This window comes from Notolepis coatsorum (genome assembly GCF_963971535.1).
Source record: "Notolepis coatsorum genome assembly, chromosome: 10".
In the NCBI taxonomy this organism is placed as follows: domain Eukaryota; kingdom Metazoa; phylum Chordata; class Actinopteri; order Aulopiformes; family Paralepididae; genus Notolepis; species Notolepis coatsorum.
This window is the reverse complement of record NC_140174.1, coordinates 123,979,604-123,998,743: the sequence shown is the minus strand read 5'-3', so window position 1 is coordinate 123,998,743 and position 19,140 is coordinate 123,979,604. Positions and strand designations below refer to the sequence as shown.

General features: G+C 45.9%; 1 protein-coding gene across 1 annotated transcript in view; it reads left to right on the top strand.

Moving 5' to 3' along the window:
- oxct1a (3-oxoacid CoA transferase 1a) overlaps positions 1 to 19,140 on the top strand; it is a 332,821-nt gene that overhangs the window by 79,457 nt on the left and 234,224 nt on the right. Inside the window, exons 5-7 of the mRNA XM_084322619.1 lie at positions 400 to 549; positions 1,639 to 1,745; positions 7,760 to 7,820. Coding sequence (XP_084178745.1) covers positions 400 to 549; positions 1,639 to 1,745; positions 7,760 to 7,820 — 318 coding nt within the window. The remainder of the gene's footprint in view (positions 1 to 399; positions 550 to 1,638; positions 1,746 to 7,759; positions 7,821 to 19,140) is intronic.

The window sequence follows — 19,140 nt, the reverse complement described above, 5'->3', positions numbered from 1 at the left end:
GGTTTAGCTTGTGTACCACAGTTGTGGTGTGGATTTTGAAAGGTTTCCTTGCCTAGCAACCAGAGAGTTTACAAGAAACACAATGGAGACGCAATCCCAACCATACCAAACCTGGCCATGGCTAGCCCCAGCCAGACCTGTGGGCGTGGCCTCTTCCTCTAGGGCACCCTGGCAGAGAGGATGGTTTAGTTAGTCTCTTGCATCCTGACCTATGACCTGTGGGCGTGGCCTCTCCCTCTAGGGCACCCTGGCAGAGATGATGGTTTAGTTAGTCTCTTGCATCCTGACCTATGACCTGTGGGCGTGGCCTCTCCCTCTAGGGCACCCTGGCAGAGATGATGGTTTAGTTAGTCTCTTGCGTCCTGACCTCTGACCTGTGGGCGTGGCCTCTCCCTCTAGGGCACCCTGGCAGAGAGGATCCGGGCGGGCGGCGCCGGCGTCCCAGCCTTCTTCACGGCCACGGGCTACGGTACTCTGATCCAGGAGGGCGGCTCGCCCATCAAGTACAACAAAGACGGCACCATCGCCATCGCCAGCGAGGAGAGAGAGGTGAGAACTCAGCCGCCTGCACACCGCGTCAGCCGCCACTAGGGGGCGCACCCATACCACTTTTTCACTGCCGATACCCATTTCCCCAAGTTCAATCGATACGTTTTACCAAACGGTATAGACTTAGACCATTAGTTTGGAGTGATCGGACAAAAATGATTAAGACTGACTCCATTAGAGACCTCTTACTTATTCAGGGTATCTACGGGGTATTAAAAAGTATTACAAATTTAACCTCTTAACTCTTTGTCTGCTACACTGGCCGCGCATCCTGCGGTCAGTAGGCCAGCTTTTCGTGACTGTTTTCGCGATAATTCATGATCTTTGCGGAGCTATTTGTATATTCTATATTATAGCTATGGGGAAAATGGTATGGCTCATTTGACAGACTATTTGCAGTACAACATGTAAAAAGGCGTTTGTTTCTACACACTGTAGTTTGTAGTTTATTACACGCTGAACATCGCCCATTTCGGCACGGTTCGCCCATGCGGCACTGTGGTGTAGTGGTTAACACTGTCGCCTCACAGCAAGAAGGTCCAGGGTTCGATTCCCGCTTGGGGACCAGGTTTCCATGATGCCAGTTACCCAGGTGGGGTATCTCCCAGGCCTTTCTGTGTGGAGTTTGCATGTTCTCCCCGTGCTAGCAAGGGTTTCCCCCCCGATAAGATAAACCCAATGGAAAAACATGCACAACAATAGATCGCTAACGCTGTGGCGTCCTTGACGAAGACGGACAGGAGCACTTGGATTGGTCCCCTGGCGCGGCTCACGTTGACGCCTGTCTGCTCCCGGCTGCCCTTGGGGGGGAAGGACGACGGGATGGGTTAATCGCAGATACGAATTGCATGCATGCATCGCATGTGTGCCGATTGATGACCTCTGAGCAGGTCCTAAATTATTATTATTATTATTTCCGAAAGAATCCAGTCTTTTTCCATAGATAGCGACATAGGACGCTTTATGTGCAATAAGCCCAAATCGTTCTGGTTGAACCAGGAACGGAGTGCGTTACCGAGTGCATTACCATGACGACGTGTCGCCCCTCGCCTCACTAACCGGTGTTCTCCACGTTGTCCCCATCCGCAGGTCCGTGAGTTTAACGGCAGACACTACATCATGGAGAAAGCCATCACTGGAGACTTCGCTCTGGTCAAGGCCTGGAAGGCAGACAAGGCCGGAAACATCATCTTCAGGTACAAGAGAGAGGAAGCACTGTGTTGATTAGATTAGATTCACATTTATTGTCATCATGCAGCACAAGTACAGGACAACAAAAAGAAGTCTGGCGTCCAACCAGAGTGCAATAGCAGCAATATACAATGTACAGGTGATTAAACTGGGTACAAAATATGCAAATTAGTACTAAGTGTAGTGCTCATCAGCTGTATGTACAGAGTTGTAGTATAATAAATAAAGACGGTATTGTGGTGACTCACTTATCACGCACAATGGTGCAGACATTCACTGGACTTTAGGAGCGGCGTGAGGGCTCCTTTAACTCATTCAGCGGTAGGGGTCGTTGTTTAACTTCTGGGTAGAATGCCATTGCTTTGTTCAATGGGGAGAACGCCAAAGTTGCGAGTGCTAAAACTATATGAAATATTATAGCTATGGATCTAATAACACTGTCGATTGTCAGTGAGTTGCTTCTGGTCAACATGCAAAAAAGATTTTTCATCCGTACATTTCCGTTTGATACCGTTTTGAATATGAGTATAGTTTGGGTGATTCTTAGTAATCCCAGGAAAAGACGCAAAAATAGCCCTTTAGTGAAATCCAGTTATCATGTTGTAATTTTTCCGTCTGATTATCAAATCTTCCTGAAATCAATGCTAGATTATCCTTATTATCCTTCCTCATGCAAGCATGAATTGGGGCTTGTAGCGGGGGGGGGGGGGGGGGGGGGGCTAGTTGATGCATCGTTGTAAGCGCTCGTCCTGCCGGAGTATTTAAACCCCGCCCGCACGGCTCAGCTCGGCCCAGAAAACAAACTACATCGTTTAAAATGGAGTGCAATAGCGGCCAAAGGCGTTAGAGGGTGGTATTGACCGTCTGCCAGCTCAGACACATTCAGAACAGTATGCACAGGCTGTCCCGATGAATTATGAATGGCAATAGCGAATAAAAGAAATAACGATTAAAACCCGACTTTTCTCGTGATTGGCGCCCAATGAGTTAAGACTCGGGATTCTGGGAAACGGGGGGTGTGTTATTGTGTACAGTAACTTACTATTATGTCAGCTGGCTGCTGTCACTTCTACCATGACTAACTTTAACGTCTCTGCACTCTGCACACTGCATGAATGTATGCAAATTAGGGCTGTCAGTTTATCGCGTTAATTAGATTAATTAATTACACAGCAAATTATCGCGTTATGAAAATTAACTCAACATTTATTAAAAAATTATAATGTTCTTTTTAATAAATTTTTTTTCTTTTTTATCTCATTCATTCCAAAGGAACGTAGAATACACATTTACAGACTTTTTTTAATATGGTCCATTTGCATGTTCTTGGTATCTGATTCTAGGGACATCTATGGATCTCAGGGAATGTATTCCCAGTGTCAGAAATACTGTGTCTGTTACTAGGCTTGAGTAAATTGTAATGAACCAAATGAGAATATCAATACATTTTTTTTTTATCTTTGACTGTGAATAACACCATGATAAAATTGACCAGACCTGAAAAATCTAAGCAAATTAATAAATGGAAGATGATTAAACAGAAGGTTTTGTAGATACAGTACTGAATTCTGCCATCCGGACACATGCAATTTGAAATATGATTATAGAATATCAGGCATAAAATGGTTATGCGATTAAAATGTGATTAATTAGATTAATTAATTACAAATCCTGTTATTAATTAGATTACTTTTTTAATCGCCTGACAGCACTAATGTAAATATGTGGCTGGCTCCCGATCAAACACTGCATAAACTTTAAAACACTACTCCTCACCTTCAAAGCCCTTCACAGCCTGGCCCCCCCCTACCTGACTGATCTCCTTCTTCCCTACCGCCCCACCCGTTCCCTCCGGTCCTCCTCCACTGCCTCCCTCACTGTCCCGACAGCGTGAATATTAAAGGCAACCAACTTGTGTTCAGCCTTGCGTTCAGCGTTTCTCTGATTGGCCACGCGGCAGAGAGTTGCAGCGGCCGTCTTCCGTTGTAGAATTGTTTACATCAGGGTGAACGCTATTGTATTCGCAAATATGAGAGCCAGCAATACTATGAATCATTAAAGAAATATACCGTTAACTGGAATATGTTGTTTCTTTACACATATGTTGGGATTATGTAATTGGTTTGTCATGACAAAACAATAAAAATCGCTACTTTACATCAGGGTGAACGCTGTTAGTAACGCTGCCACCACCCACTTCAATGACAGAGCTCTCATATTTGCGAATGCATAAACTATATCTTAAATTATTGCTATGTGTCTAATATGGCTGTCGCGAAGTCATTGATAAGCGACAGCCATATTAGACACATAGCCATAATTTAAGATATAGTTTATGCATTCGCAAAATATGAGAGCTCTGTCATTGAAGGGCTTCTACAACGGAGCACGGCCGCTGCTGCGTCAAGCCGGCGGCGGCGCACGGAAGCCGGGGACAAACCACTGCATCGCCCCGCTGGCGCTTCAGCAGCCTCCACGGGCGAAATAACATATAACGTTACAGCGTACAGTTCCACACTGATGTACAGTGACACCCAGAGTTTCTAGTTACAGTAGTGACGTGTGAATCGAGATAGTCCTAACAGTGTTTATTATTAAGAGTCAGATAGTCCGCACAGTGTTTATAGTCCTAACAGTGTTTATTAGTAAGAGTCAGATAGTCCTAACAGTGTTTATTATTAAGAGTCAGATAGTCCTAACAGTGTTTATTATTAAGAGTCCTAACAGTGTTTATTATTAATTAACGTCATAAACCAACTACCAGATTTATTTTGCACCAGGGAACTTGAAGGTTCCTGCCGCTTGCGCTCGCGGCAAAAGGGGGCGGGCTAGCGGCGTGGGGTCGTGGCCAATCAGAGAAAAGCTGAACACAAGTTGGTTGCCTTTAATATTCACACGTCCCGACATCCAAACTCAAAAACTTTGGTGATCGGGCCTTCTCTCGCACTGCACCCCGACTCTGGAACTCCCTCCCTCAGTCCATCAGAGACTCCCCTACACTCTCCACCTTCAAAGCTCGCCTCAAAACCCACCTGTTCTCCCTTGCCTTCAACCCCCCCACCCATAACCCCCTCCCCCTCCAACCTGATTGATGTCTGTCTCCTGCCGCTCTGTCTTTTTGTGCTATCTCATGCTGTCTTCCCTGTTCCCCCCATGGTCTCATGTTCCTTTTGTTTTTGTTTCTTTGTTTTTGTTTCTTTGTTTTTGTTTCTTTGTTTTTACTTTGCTCCCGACTACTGTCAGCGACTTCGGGTCATTGAGAAGCGCTATATAAATTAAATTAATTATTATTATTATTATTATATATGTTGGGAAAGTAAAGGAAAGAACTCGCCTACAGTCTGCTGTTTCATCCTTCTTGCACTCCCACAGTATGACTACTACTGGCCAGCAGTGTAACTAGTAAGAGTAGGATATGTACAGATATAGATATAGTAAAGGAGGACTGTGTGTGCAGGTGAGCGGGGGTTGTCCCTCTTTTTAATGGAGCAATACTGGGTCGTGTTTGTTGGCCGTCTGTTTCAAATCACCTGCCCTTATCAGAGGGACGGAGGGTCACAGTGGTCAGCTGACATTGTTTTGTATTGAAACAGATTACCCTAGCTGTGCCTCAGTGGGTCCCTCGAACGCAACACACCTTGGAACCGGGTGGCGTGATGTTATCTCTCCTTAAAGGGGAAGGTCACCCATTTTTTATAAATATAAATGCACCATTTACCATTTTAACCCTCCAATTGGTGATGTCACTGGGATGTAAAGTCTGGGGGCTGCTCCATAGACTGATGGATGGGGGCTCTGACTTTATGAGGCCAGGAAATGTTTATGTGAGCTCTTACACTCAAACGAGGCTCTAATTTTGGTTCAGTGTAAGAGCTCACACAAAGCCAGAGCTCCATTCAATGTCTATGGAGAAGCCACAGATTTCTACATCCCTGTTACATCACAGATCGGAGGGTTCTCTCTCCGATTCATTTCTGAGAGGGTGGTGAGAGTTCACATGCGAGTTCTTAAAATTGCCGGCATCCCCCTTTAAACCTCACTGTGAGGCAGGTGTCACTAGTCAGGCTAAAGGACGCCGGATACACTTAACCCTTTCACTGCCACACTACAGAAGGTTAACCCTTTAATATTGCACTATCGAAGGTTAACCCTTTACTATCACACTACAGAAGGTTAACCGTCTGTAGTGTGATAGTAAAGGGTTAACCTTCTGTAGTGTGGTAGTGAAAGGGTTTACCCTTTGTCGTGTGGCAGTGAAAGGGTTAACCTTATGTAGTGTGATAGTAAAGGGTTAACCTGCTGTAGTGTGGTAGTAAATGGTTAACCGTCGGTACTGTGATAGTAAAGGGTTAACCTTCTGTAGTGTGGCAGTGAAAGGGTTAACCTGTGTATTGTCGCAGTGAAAGGGTTAACCGTTTGGTAGTGCGGCAGTGAAACGGTTAAGCCCCCGCTCACCTCGGAGGTCAGCTGACCCGTAATCACCGCGCCGTGTGTTTGCACAACAGAGCAGCGCACGCTGCCTGCTGGCGTGGGCTGATGACACACTAGGGACCGCTGCTCTGCGATTGGTTCAAATGTCACAAAGGAGGGGGCGGACGGTGGGCAGGTACATCTCTGTTTCCCCCCCCACAATTCACCCTAAGATTCACAATTGAATGGCACTCTGAGTGGATGCTATCCCCCACAGATAGATACTGTAGGTAGGTAGGTAGGTAGGTAGATAGATCAAATGATAAATGGTGTATTTACATAGCAGCTTTTATCCAAAGCGCTTCTACAATTTGTTCCTCACATTTGACCCGTTCACTCACACATTCACACACAGACGCCGGAGGCAACCATGCAAGGTGCCAACCTGCTCATCGGGAGCAATTAGGGGTTAAGTGTCTTGCTCAAGGACACTTTCACACGCTGCCCGGGAGGAGTGGGAATGGAATTCTGATTACCGGACGACCAATCTACTTCCTGAGCCACTATTGTGATAGATAGATAGATAGATAGATAGATAGATAGATGGATGGATGGATGGATGGATGGATGGATGGATATAAATTATTTTCCAGAGTAGGTGGTTACTGTGGAAAGTAAAGTGGTCACTGATTCTCGTTACGCTCTCCACTAGGTGGCAGTAATGCGGAAAGCGCAGTGTTCCAACCACCACTGAATCTGAACAGTGTTGTCTTCTCGGTAGAAGTCAGGTGGAGTTTCTCCTGAACCTGCCTCTAGTGGCATGGTGACCCTGGGTAGATGGCAAGTGCACACTCTGGCTTTAATCTATTAGGGACACAGCCACACTTGATACAGTTCCCCATTTTTCTACACAGTAGAAATTTGTAGCCGCAGTTCAGTCTTTTTACCACCAGAGAGCACCGTTTCACCTCCAATAAACTGGTGAGGTTATCAGTTTGAGATGGCCCTTCTTCCCCCCTCAGTAATGAGTGGCAGGCTTGGCAGCTCCCTGTAGACTTTCGGCATAGATTTTAACGTATCGCTCTAGAATAATCTACCACATCCTCCCTGCGCCCGTGTTCCACAGCCGATTTAACTGGGAACACGAAGGACTGTGTTAATGTGACCCAATCACACTATGTAACAACCCATCATCTACACACACTGCACACACATCCACATGCACACACTCACTTTAAACAAACACTCACCTTACCACCCACTTTATTCACGTTAGACACTGTAACACACTTTATATTTATCTATTATTAAAGAGATTTGCACTACATGATTCAATACCTCATTTGCACCCTACCCCAAGTTTTGTACCTCTGCATTGCACTGGTACTCATTTGACTCTGTATTGTATATACTGTATGTATATTGACTTTACCTACTTTTTACTTCTTAATGTTTTACTTACTTTCTCTTTACTGTATGTAGCACACTCTCAGGGGCTCATAAGAAACAAGCATTTCATTATAAAGTATCCTGTATTTTGTTCTGACAAATAAAAAACGAACTTGAACTTGACCTTGAACCCCTCGGCTCCTCTCTCTTCTCCCGTCAGGAAGACAGCCAGGAACTTCAACCAGCCCATGTGCAAGGCAGCCAAAATCACTATCGTAGAGGTATGTAACCGCCAACCCACCCGCCCTGTAGTCCCAGTCTGCGATGCAGGCGTTAGGATTGAACCCTTTCAGGTCGATATCACATCATGTGAGAGCAGAGGTTTGAGCGCTGGACGTTCCAATGGTGGAGTCAACGTGATGGAATCCAGAGAGAACATTCAGAAAAGATATGGATGTGACCATGTGAGTTTAGCTTACTCTCCTAGTCCAGCAGATAACTATGATGAAAGATATGGATGTGACCATGTGAGTTTAGCTTACTCTCCTAGTCCAGCAGATAACTATGATGAAAGATATGGATGTGAACATGTGAGTTTAGCTTACTCTCCTAGTCCAGCAGATAACTATGATGAAAGATATGGATGTGACCATGTGAGTTTAGTTTACTCTCCTAGTCCAGCAGATAACTATGATGAAAGATATGGATGTGAACATGTGAGTTTAGCTTACTCTCATAGTCCAGCAGATAACTATGATGAAAGATATGGATGTGAACATGTGAGTTTAGCTTACTCTCCTAGTCCAGCAGATAACTATGATGAAAGATATGGATGTGAACATGTGAGTTTAGCTTACTCTCCTAGTCCAGCAGATAACTATGATGAAAGATATGGATGTGAACATGTGAGTTTAGTTTACTCTCCTAGTCCAGCAGATAACTATGATGAAAGATATGGATGTGAACATGTGAGTTTAGCTTACTCTCCTAGTCCAGCAGATAACTATGATGAAAGATATGGATGTGAACATGTGAGTTTAGCTTACTCTCCTAGTCCAGCAGATAACTATGATGAAAGATATGGATGTGAACATGTGAGTTTAGCTTACTCTCCTAGTCCATCAGATAACTACTGTATGATGAAAGATATGGATGTGACCATGCGAGTTTAGCTTACTCTCCTAGTCCAGCAGATAACAATGATGAAAGATATGGATGTGAACATGTGAGTTTAGCTTACTCTCCTAGTCCAGCAGATAACTACTGTATGATGAAAGATACATATTTGAACTATGATGAAAGATGCATATATACATATTTGTTCAGTGTTTTTTCATTTCATGAAATGTATTCAGTTGGGTCCGTGAGTTGATGGGTTTGGCAGTAGCTCGTATTGTGTGAATGAATGCTACTCATAATAATAAAGTACTTCTAGATTACTAGATAGCTTTATTGCTGGACCTGCTTCGGGGGGTTAACCCTTTCACCACCACACGTCGGGGTGGTTAACCCTTTCGATTAGAGCAGACAGCTCTCACCCCCTAAATCCGGAGTATCAATTATTGCCTTCCGGCCAACGTTTGGAGACCCCTGCAGCTAAAAACAATAGATACAAATTCTCATTTATACCTACCTCCATTCGTGCCATCAATGGAGGAGGCAGGAGAGGGCGGCTTTGAGGTGGGTGGGTGGGTGGGTGGGGGGATGGTTGTGGGGTTGCTTGTTTGACTATTGTCATGATCTGATCCTGTGACCATGTTCTTCTTGTTATGTATTTTTGCTGTGTTTTTTTTGGAGCTCCTAGTTATCTGCTGTAACATGAATTGCCCAGTGCCTTGCTCAAGGGCACTTCAATAGTGGGTCTGTTGAGGGAGCCTTACGGTTTGCATGTGAAATGTACAAATGAAATAAAAGGCTTTAACATTATCAGTTCAAACTTTTAAAGGGGCACTTTACCAAAAAAAAACAACGCTGATTTATTTTGCACACAATAATCTCACACATGTCCCAAGACCTCTGAAGCAGTTTTGCACACATTCGTTTAGTTTGACAGTTATTGAGAGTAAATGTTTCAATATGGCCACCGGTGATGTCATCATCGTGGGACATCGAATCCTTGTGTTAACCCTTTCACTGCCACACTACCAAACAGTTAACCCTTTCACTCCGACAATACACAGCAGGTTAACCCTTTCACTGCCACACGACAGCAGGTTAACCCTTTCACTGCCACACAACAGAATGTTAACCCTTTCACTGCCACACGACAGCAGGTTAACCCTTTCACTGCCACACGACAGAATGTTAACCCTTTCACTGCCACACGACAGCAGGTTAACCCTTCACTGCCACAATACACAGAATGTTAACCCTTTCACTGCCACACTACAGAAGACCTTTGACTGCCACACGACAGAAGGTTAACCCTTTCACTGCCACACTACAGAAGGTTAACCCTTTCACTGCCACACTACAGAAGGTTAACCCTTTACTATCACACTACCGACGGTTACCATCGGTAGTGTGATAGTAAAGGGTTAACCTTCTGTAGTGTGGCAGTGAAAGGGTTAATTACAGCTCAATGAAATGCTGTAGATGAAGGATGGCAACACCTTGTCTCATAGGGACTCCTACCTTGTAATGTCACAGTGCTGTAATTAACACAACATGACATCACTGGTGGCCATATTCAAACTCATTTACTCTCGATAACTCGTTGAACTAAAATGGACGTGTGCAAAACCGCTTCAGAGTTTTTGGATGTGCGAGAGATTATTGTGCAAAATAAATCTGCGTTGTTTTTGGCGAAGTGTCTCTTTTTAACTTTTAACTTTTAGCCATAAGGCCATCATGACCCTATTGTGTGAGAAGAAAAACGTTTATCACACAGTCTGTCTGGCGCTCCACCTGTGAGGCTCCCTCTCTGTGTGTGATGAATCACATCAACACACAGAGAGAGTCTCACCGACTCAGAGACCTAACGCCTCCCAGACAGAGAGCGGCAGCGGAGCGGGAACATAAAGCCGACGCTCGAGACTCGCTGTTTCGATTTATGTTATGGCTTCTGTGTTTAGATTTACGAGTTATGGAACAGAATCCATTAGAGTTTTACCAAGCACTCTCTCGCTCTCGCTCTCCGTCGCTCTTTCACTCTTTCTCTTGCTCTTTCTCTCTCTTGCTCTTTCTCGCTCTTGTTCTTTCTCTCGCTCTTTCTCTCCCTCACGCTCTCGCTCTCTCCCTCTCTTGCTCGCTCTGTCTCTCTCTCTTCTCTCTCTCTCTTCTCTCTCTCCTCTCTTCTCTCCCTCTCTCTTCTCTCTCTCTCCTCTTCTCTCTCTCTCTTTTTAAATTAATCCATGGCTGTTAGTCATCAGATTTACAGCGGAGCAGCTGCAGGAGACAAAAGTGCTGCTACACTTATTTTATGACTCGTATTTCCTCACAGTAGCTTCTGTTGCAGAGGAGTCTGAGGTCCATAAAGTTTATTCCTTTTTTACTTTTTTTGTATCTTTTTGCTAGCGGTGCACTGATATCTGTGTGATACCAGGCTAAACTGCTCATAGTCTGAATTGATATCTGTGTGATACCAGGCTAAACTGCTCATAGTCTGAATTGATATCTGTGTGATACCAGGCTAAACTACCTGTACTCTGAATCAATATCTGTGTGATACCAGGCTAAACTACCTGTACTCTGAATTGATATCTGTGTGATACCAGGCTAAACTACCTGTACTCTGAATCAATATATGTGTGATACCAGGCTAAACTACCTGTACTCTGAATCGATATCTGTGTGATACCAGGCTAAACTACCTGTACTCTGAATCAATATATAGTGGGTAGTATTATAGGCACAGCAGAGTGCATGATGGTAAAAGACGGTAAGCAGGTTAGTAGTTTAGTAGAGACCCAGAATAACTGAGGATACAGGGAGGCTTCAGTCTCAAGGTTAATGCCACCAATAATGATGTCGCCCTGACACAAGTCGCCCTGACAACGGTGACGTGGCCTGACTGCGTGACAACGACGCAGAGACTTGTGATGTAGCGGGGAGTGACATGAATGACCAAGCACATTCAAATGAGAGAGAGACGGGCAGAGAGAGGGGGGAGATGGGGAGAGAGGGACATAATTGCTTGGGCTTTAATCATAAACTGTCTGATTCAACCTTTGTATGTCAGAACCGTCTGCTGGTGTCTGGGTGTGGAGGGGAGGGGAGGGGGGTGTCTGGGTGTGGAGGTGAGGGGGGTGTCTGGGAGGGGAGGGGAGGGGGGTGAGGGGGGTGTCTGGTTGTGGAGGGGAGGGAGGGGAGGGGGGTGTCTGGGTGTGGAGGGGAGGGGGGAAGGCTGGGTGTGGAGGGGAGGTGGGAGGCTGGGTGTGGAGGCAAGGGGGGTGTCTGGGTGTGGAGGGGAGGGGGGGTGTCTGGGTGGGGAGGGGGTGAGGGGGCGAGGCTGGTGTCTGGGTGTGGGGGAGAGGGGGGTGAGGGGGGTGTCTGGGTGTGGGGGGGCGAGGGGGGTGTCTGGGTGTGGAGGGGAGGGGGGTGTCTGGGTGGGGAGGGGGTGAGGGGGCGAGGCTGGTGTCTGGGTGTGGGGGAGAGGGGGGTGAGGGGGGTGTCTGGGTGTGGGGGGGCGAGGGGGGTGTCTGGGTGTGGGGGAGAGGGGGGTGAGGGGGGGTGTCTGGGTGTGGGGGGGCGAGGGGGGTGTCTGGGTGTGGAGGGGAGGGGGGTGTCTGGGTGGGGAGGGGGTGAGGGGGCGAGGCTGGTGTCTGGGTGTGGGGGAGAGGGGGGTGAGGGGGGTGTCTGGGTGTGGAGGGGAGGGGGGTGTCTGGGTGTGGAGGGGAGGGGGGTGTCTGGGTGTGGAGGGGAGGGGGTGAGGGGGCGAGGCTGGTGTCTGGGTGTGGGGGAGAGGGGGGTGAGGGGGGTGGCTGGGTGTGGGGGAGAGGGGGGTGTCTGGGTGTGGGGGAGAGGGGGGTGAGGGGGGTGTCTGGGTGTGGAGGGGAGGGGGGTGTCTGGGTGTGGAGGGGAGGGGGGTGTCTGGGTGTGGAGGAGAGGGGGGTGTCTGGGTGTGGAGGAGAGGGGGGTGTCTGGGTGTGGAGGAGAGGGGGGTGTCTGGGTGTGGAGGGGAGGGGAGGGGGGTGTCTGGGTGTGGAGGAGAGGGGGGTGTCTGGGTGTGGAGGGGAGGGGAGGGGGGTGTCTGGGTGTGGAGGAGAGGGGGGTGTCTGGGTGTGGAGGGGGGGGCAAGGTGGGTGTCTGGGTGTGGAGGGGAGGGGGGCGAGGGGGGTGTCTGGGTGTGGAGGGGGGGGGGGGCGAGGCTGGTGTCTGGATAGGGGGGTGAGGGGGGTGTCTGGGTGTGGAGGGGAGGGGGGTGTCTGGGTGTGGGGGAGAGGCTGGTGTCTGGGTGTGGAGGGGGGGCAAGGTGGGTGTCTGGATGTGGAGGGGAGGGGGGCGAGGGGGGTGTCTGGGTGTGGAGGGGGGGGCAAGGTGAGTGTCTGGGTGTGGAGGGGAGGGGGGCGAGGGGGGTGTCTGGGTGTGGAGGGGAGGGGGGGCGAGGGGGGTGTCTGGGTGTGGAGGGGAGGGGGGGCGAGGGGGCTGGTGCAGAATACGAGACTCGGCTGCATTTGGTTTTCAGAAACGTGACCTTTTCCCTTCTCTCACAATACCTCTCCTTCCGAGGAAGATTATCTTTATGACATTTCTAATTTTATTTTTTTTATTTTTTCACGAGATGGAGAGAGCGAGTGAGAGAGTCAGGGAGAGAGAGACAGACAATGACATGTTTTTTTGTCTTTATTATAGTTTTTTACTTATTTAAATAAATAACTAAAGATAATACAAGATACAAATGGAAAAGAAAGTAATAACATGTTTCACAGTAAGGAAAATCAGTTTTCACAGGATACACTCACAGTAGTGGCACATCTACTGGTATATATTTGTATTGATGGTATACAGATGTATAAGGTGTCCACCTCTCTTTCTTGATTCAAGTACAAGTTGTAAAGCCCTTTGGATAAAAGAGTTATATAAATGGCGTCCATTTACCTTTATGTGTATTATTTACAGTATCAGTCCACTGGTTTATAATAGGAGGTTCTTTTTGAAGCCAGCGTCTTGTGATGGACTTCTTTTTTTGATCCACTTTTTTCTCCCCATTTTTCAATTTTTCTCCCATCCCAATTTCGTATATCCAATTCTTCCCTCCCCTGTCTTGAACGTTGCTAGACTATGCCTCCCACAGGTCGGTTGTAGTGAGGACAGAAGCCTTGCATCACGTGTCCGCTCCGGTACACGAGGAGGCACAGGAGGCAGCCTGTCGCATCTTTTCACCGGAGCAGCTCGAACTCTGTGGCGAGGAGTAACGCGTGGGAGGCTCACGCTGCCCCCGTCACTTCCTGCTTCCGTCGCACCGGCGTCACCAAACCGACCTGTAGGAGTCCTGTCCACCCTCTAACACTTGCCAATTGTGTTAGTATGAACGACCGGCCAGCCGGTAGCACCACCGAGAGCTGGGCTCGAACCCAGCGTCTCCTGCGTTAGAGGTGAGCGCCTTGCCCACTGCGCCAATCAGCCGCCCAATTGTGATGGACTTCTTAATTGATATAAAAGATATTTGTCACCACCATCTAAATCCTCTGGTATATTTCCAAGATACAAAGAGAGGCAATTAATGTCAATTTTAAATCTGAGAACCTTTATGACCGTTACTCAATCATCTTTCCATGAAGGACCTATAACAGAACCTTTGTAATCGTTACTCCATCATCTTTCTCATTTATTCATTTATTTAACCTTTATTTACCCAGGCAAGCAATTAAGAACAAATTCTTATATACAAAAGAACAAATTCTTATATACAAAAGCAGCCTGTCATTTATAAAGGTCTCGTCTTTCTAAACCATTCATTTTCACATAAGGTTTGGAAATATTCCAGTTCCATATCCTTTAAAGCCACAGAATCAGAGGTTATTCCATTTCTCATCCATATCTCGTCTATATCTAGCTGGACCGAAGCCTGATCCTATGCAGGCCAGGTTTTTAATGTAAAACCAACCCATTGACCTGCCTTGTTCATTCTCCTCCTTCTTCACAATGGAACAGCTCAATACTGGTCGCAGGGGTTTATCCAACAGTGACATTTCAATTCCTTAACCATTCCTCCTCATAATCAGGGCCACACCAATAAATCAATGGTCTCAATTGGTCTCAACATAATAATATTTCATGCAAGGCCAAGCCGTCCCCTCTCTCGCAATGCATCGATCCTAAGGTCGAATAGCATCGAATCGATTTCATGATGCATTGAATCGTTGCCTGAAGAATCGTAATCGAATCGTTGTGGGGTCAAATATTTACCCCCCTACTGCTCACAAACCAACACGGTGAGATTAACAGCACTGCTCACAAACCAACCCAGTGATATTAACATTTAACAGCACTGCTCACAAACCAACACGGTGATATTAACATTTAACAGCACTGCTCACAAACCAACATGGTGATATTAACAGCGCTGCTCACAAACCAACACAGTGATATTAACAGCGCTGCTCACAAACCAACACAGTGATATTAACAGCACTGCTCACAAACCAACATGGTGATATTAACAGCACTGCTCACAAACCAACACAGTGATATTAACAGCACTGCTCACAAACCAACACAGTGATATTAACAGCGCTGCTCACAAACCAACACAGTGATATTAACAGCACTGCTCACAAACCAACACAGTGATATTAACAGCACTGCTCACAAACCAACACAGTGATATTAACAGCACTGCTCACAAACCAACACAGTGATATTAACAGCACTGCTCACAAACCAACACGTGATATTAACAGCACTGCTCACAAACCAACACGTGATATTAACAGCACTGCTCACAAACCAACACGTGATATTAACAGCACTGCTCACAAACCAACACAGTGATATTAACAGCGCTGTTCACAAACCAACACAGTGATATTAACAGCGCTGCTCACAAACCAACACAGTGATATTAACAGCACTGCTCACAAACCAACATGGTGATATTAACAGCACTGCTCACAAAACCAACACGTGATATTAACAGCGCTGCTCACAAAACCAACACGTGATATTAACAGCACTGCTCACAAACCAACACGTGATATTAACAGCACTGCTCACAAACCAACACGTGATATTAACAGCACTGCTCACAAACCAACATGGTGATATTAACATTTAACAGCGCTGCTCACAAACCAACACAGTGATATTAACATTTAACAGCGCTGCTCACAAAACCAACACAGTGATATTAACAGCACTGCTCACAAACCAACACAGTGATATTAACATTTAACAGCGCTGCTCACAAACCAACACAGTGATATTAACAGCGCTGCTCACAAACCAACACAGTGATATTTAACAGCGCTGCTCACAAACCAACACAGTGATATTAACAGCACTGCTCACAAACCAACACAGTGATATTAACAGCACTGCTCACAAACCAACACAGTGATATTAACAGCGCTGCTCACAAACCAACACAGTGATATTAACAGCGCTGCTCACAAACCAAACACGGTGATATTAACAGCGCTGCTCACAAACCAACACAGTGATATTAACAGCACTGCTCACAAACCAACACAGTGATATTAACAGCACTGCTCACAAACCAACACAGTGATATTAACAGCACTGCTCACAAACCAACACAGTGATATTAACAGCGCTGCTCACAAACCAACACAGTGATATTAACAGCACTGCTCACAAACCAACATGGTGATATTAACAGCACTGCTCACAAACCAACACAGTGATATTAACAGCACTGCTCACAAACCAACACAGTGATATTAACAGCACTGCTCACAAACCAACATGGTGATATTAACAGCACTGCTCACAAACCAACAGTGATATTAACAGCACTGCTCACAAACCAACACAGTGATATTAACAGCGCTGCTCACAAACCAACATGGTGATATTAACAGCACTGCTCACAAACCAACATGGTGATATTAACAGCACTGCTCACAAAACCAACATGGTGATATTAACAGCACTGCTCACAAACCAACACAGTGATATTAACAGCACTGCTCACAAAACCAACACAGTGATATTAACAGCGCTGCTCACAAAACCCAACACAGTGATATTAACAGCACTGCTCACAAACCAACACAGTGATATTAACAGCGCTGCTCACAAACCAACACGGTGTGATATTAACAGCACTGCTCAACAAACCAACACGTGATATTAACAGCGCTGCTCACAAACCAACACGGTGATATTAACAGCACTGCTCACAAACCAACACGTGATATTAACAGCACTGCTCACAAACCAACACGTGATATTAACAGCGCTGCTCACAAAACTAACACGTGATATTAACAGCACTGCTCACAAACCAACCCGGTGATATTAACAGCACTGCTCACAAACCAACACAGTGATATTAACAGCACTGCTCACAAACCAACACGGTGATATTAAACAGCACTGCTCACAAAACCAACCCGGTGATATTAACAGCACTGCTCACAAACCAACACGGTGATATTAACAGCACTGCTGCTCCGGCTGTCTCTCTCCGTATCTGAAAGCCTGCCAGAAATGTCCACAAATAACCTGAGGGGAACACTGGTCTGTGCCTCTGCCCGGCTCTCTGGCACCTGGACGCTGCCCAAGCGAGCCGTTTCTTGACAGCCTCTCGTAGACCACCTCACTGCAGGCCTTTTTAACAAGGCCCAAGGCAGAAGTGACGGAACACTAAGACCATACCGCTGGAACACAGCTTTTTGCACATGTACTGTATAACAGTTTAATTGGGGAGTAAATAATATTAATTGGCTGCATTTTTATATAACAGCTTTTATTCAAAGCGCTTGTACAATTCGTTCCTCACATTTTTACCCATTTTTACCCATTCACTCACACACTACCGACGGCGGAGGCGGCCATGCAAGGTGCCAACCTGCTCATTCGGGAGCAATCAGGGGTTAAGTGTCCTTGCTCGACACATCGACACGCTTGCCCCGGGAGGAGCGGGAATTGAACCGGGAACCTTCGGATTGCCAGACGACTGCTCTACCCCCCGAGCCACTGTCTGCCCTATATTAAATATATGAAATGTTTTTGTATTCAAGTCGTTGTTTTTTGCGGGGCTACTGGGAGCTTGGTGCGTCTGGCGAGAGCTTGTATGGAGAACACGTGATAATTTTAATTGGTCCACAAGTGCAGCCGCCAGTTCAGTGTCACTATGTGTTTTCTTTTATGGTCGTTAAATTGGTATGACATTTTGCTCATTAGTGGTTTATTAAAAGGTCTTTAAAAAGTCTTGAATTGAACTTGTTGAAACCTGCAGGTGCCCTGTATTAACACCATGCAGCCTAGTTTCTGCCAGACACATTGCCCTGTTGGAGACCGTGTCGCCTCAGGAAGAGACTGTTGCCCTAGGGCTGGGCGATAGGGCCAAAAATTAGGGGTGTGTCCGATATTATCAGCCTACCGATATTGGCATTAAAATGTAATATCGGAAATGATCGTATCGTTATTTTTTTTTAAACATTTATTTAACCTTTATTTACCCAGGCAAAGCAAGTAAGAACAAATTATTATTTTATTTATTGTCAAAAGTATGCATAATGTTGTGTTAAGAGATATGTAATGTTAATGACCTGAAAGTATTCCAAATTTTTGGGGGGAAACCTCGCATAATCGGTATCGGTTGATATCGGTATCGGAAATTAAGAGTTGGACAATATCTGTATATCGGATATCGGTAAAAAAGCCAATATTGAACATCCCTACCAAAAATGTTATCACGATTATATCACTATAACATTTTTCATATCGTTCAATATAGATAATTATCGATATTTTAATTAGTATTAAAAAAAGATTTATTTTTATTTTTATAATTATTTAAACAACAAATGTATGTTATATTTTGCAGCAATTCATTGTCGTTGCCCTGCCATCTTTAGTGTTACAGCCCCTCGCACTCCAGTTCTCAGGCTGCAGCTGGTTTGAAAGCTAAAGTAAACCGGCTTCTCTGCTGGCTGTGGCTCAGGGAGTTGAATTAGGGCTGGGCGATATGGCCAAAAACGCGATAACGCCATCGCGATAAAATTATAAAATTATTTCATATAACTCGATATCGATAATTATCATCGATATACATTTCTGTCAAGTTTAATTAACTTCTTATGCCCGGCGCCGGACGACGGGCTATTAATAGACTCACTTGTTTTGCTGCGGTCACTACGAGACGAGTTGGAGAGCCGTCGCGTGTCGAGCCAACCCTTTGAGAAGCGTTGTGGTCCCGGGCTTGAATTCTCCATGAATTGTGTCCAAGTCCATAATCCATATAAATCCATTTTGTTCTATCCAACTGTTCCAACACAGTCTGAATGAATGTTTTCTCTTGTGATTATTGCCGCGTGATTTCAAACCACCAAAACTGAATGTCTTGGCTCGAGTTGATGTCGTCATCAGTCCGCGCACCTTCTTCTAAAGACCCCAGTGCATAGATTATTATATTCCACCAGGGGGCAGCGGCAGCCTACCTGCCACTGGATCATAATTATGCTGAGCCTG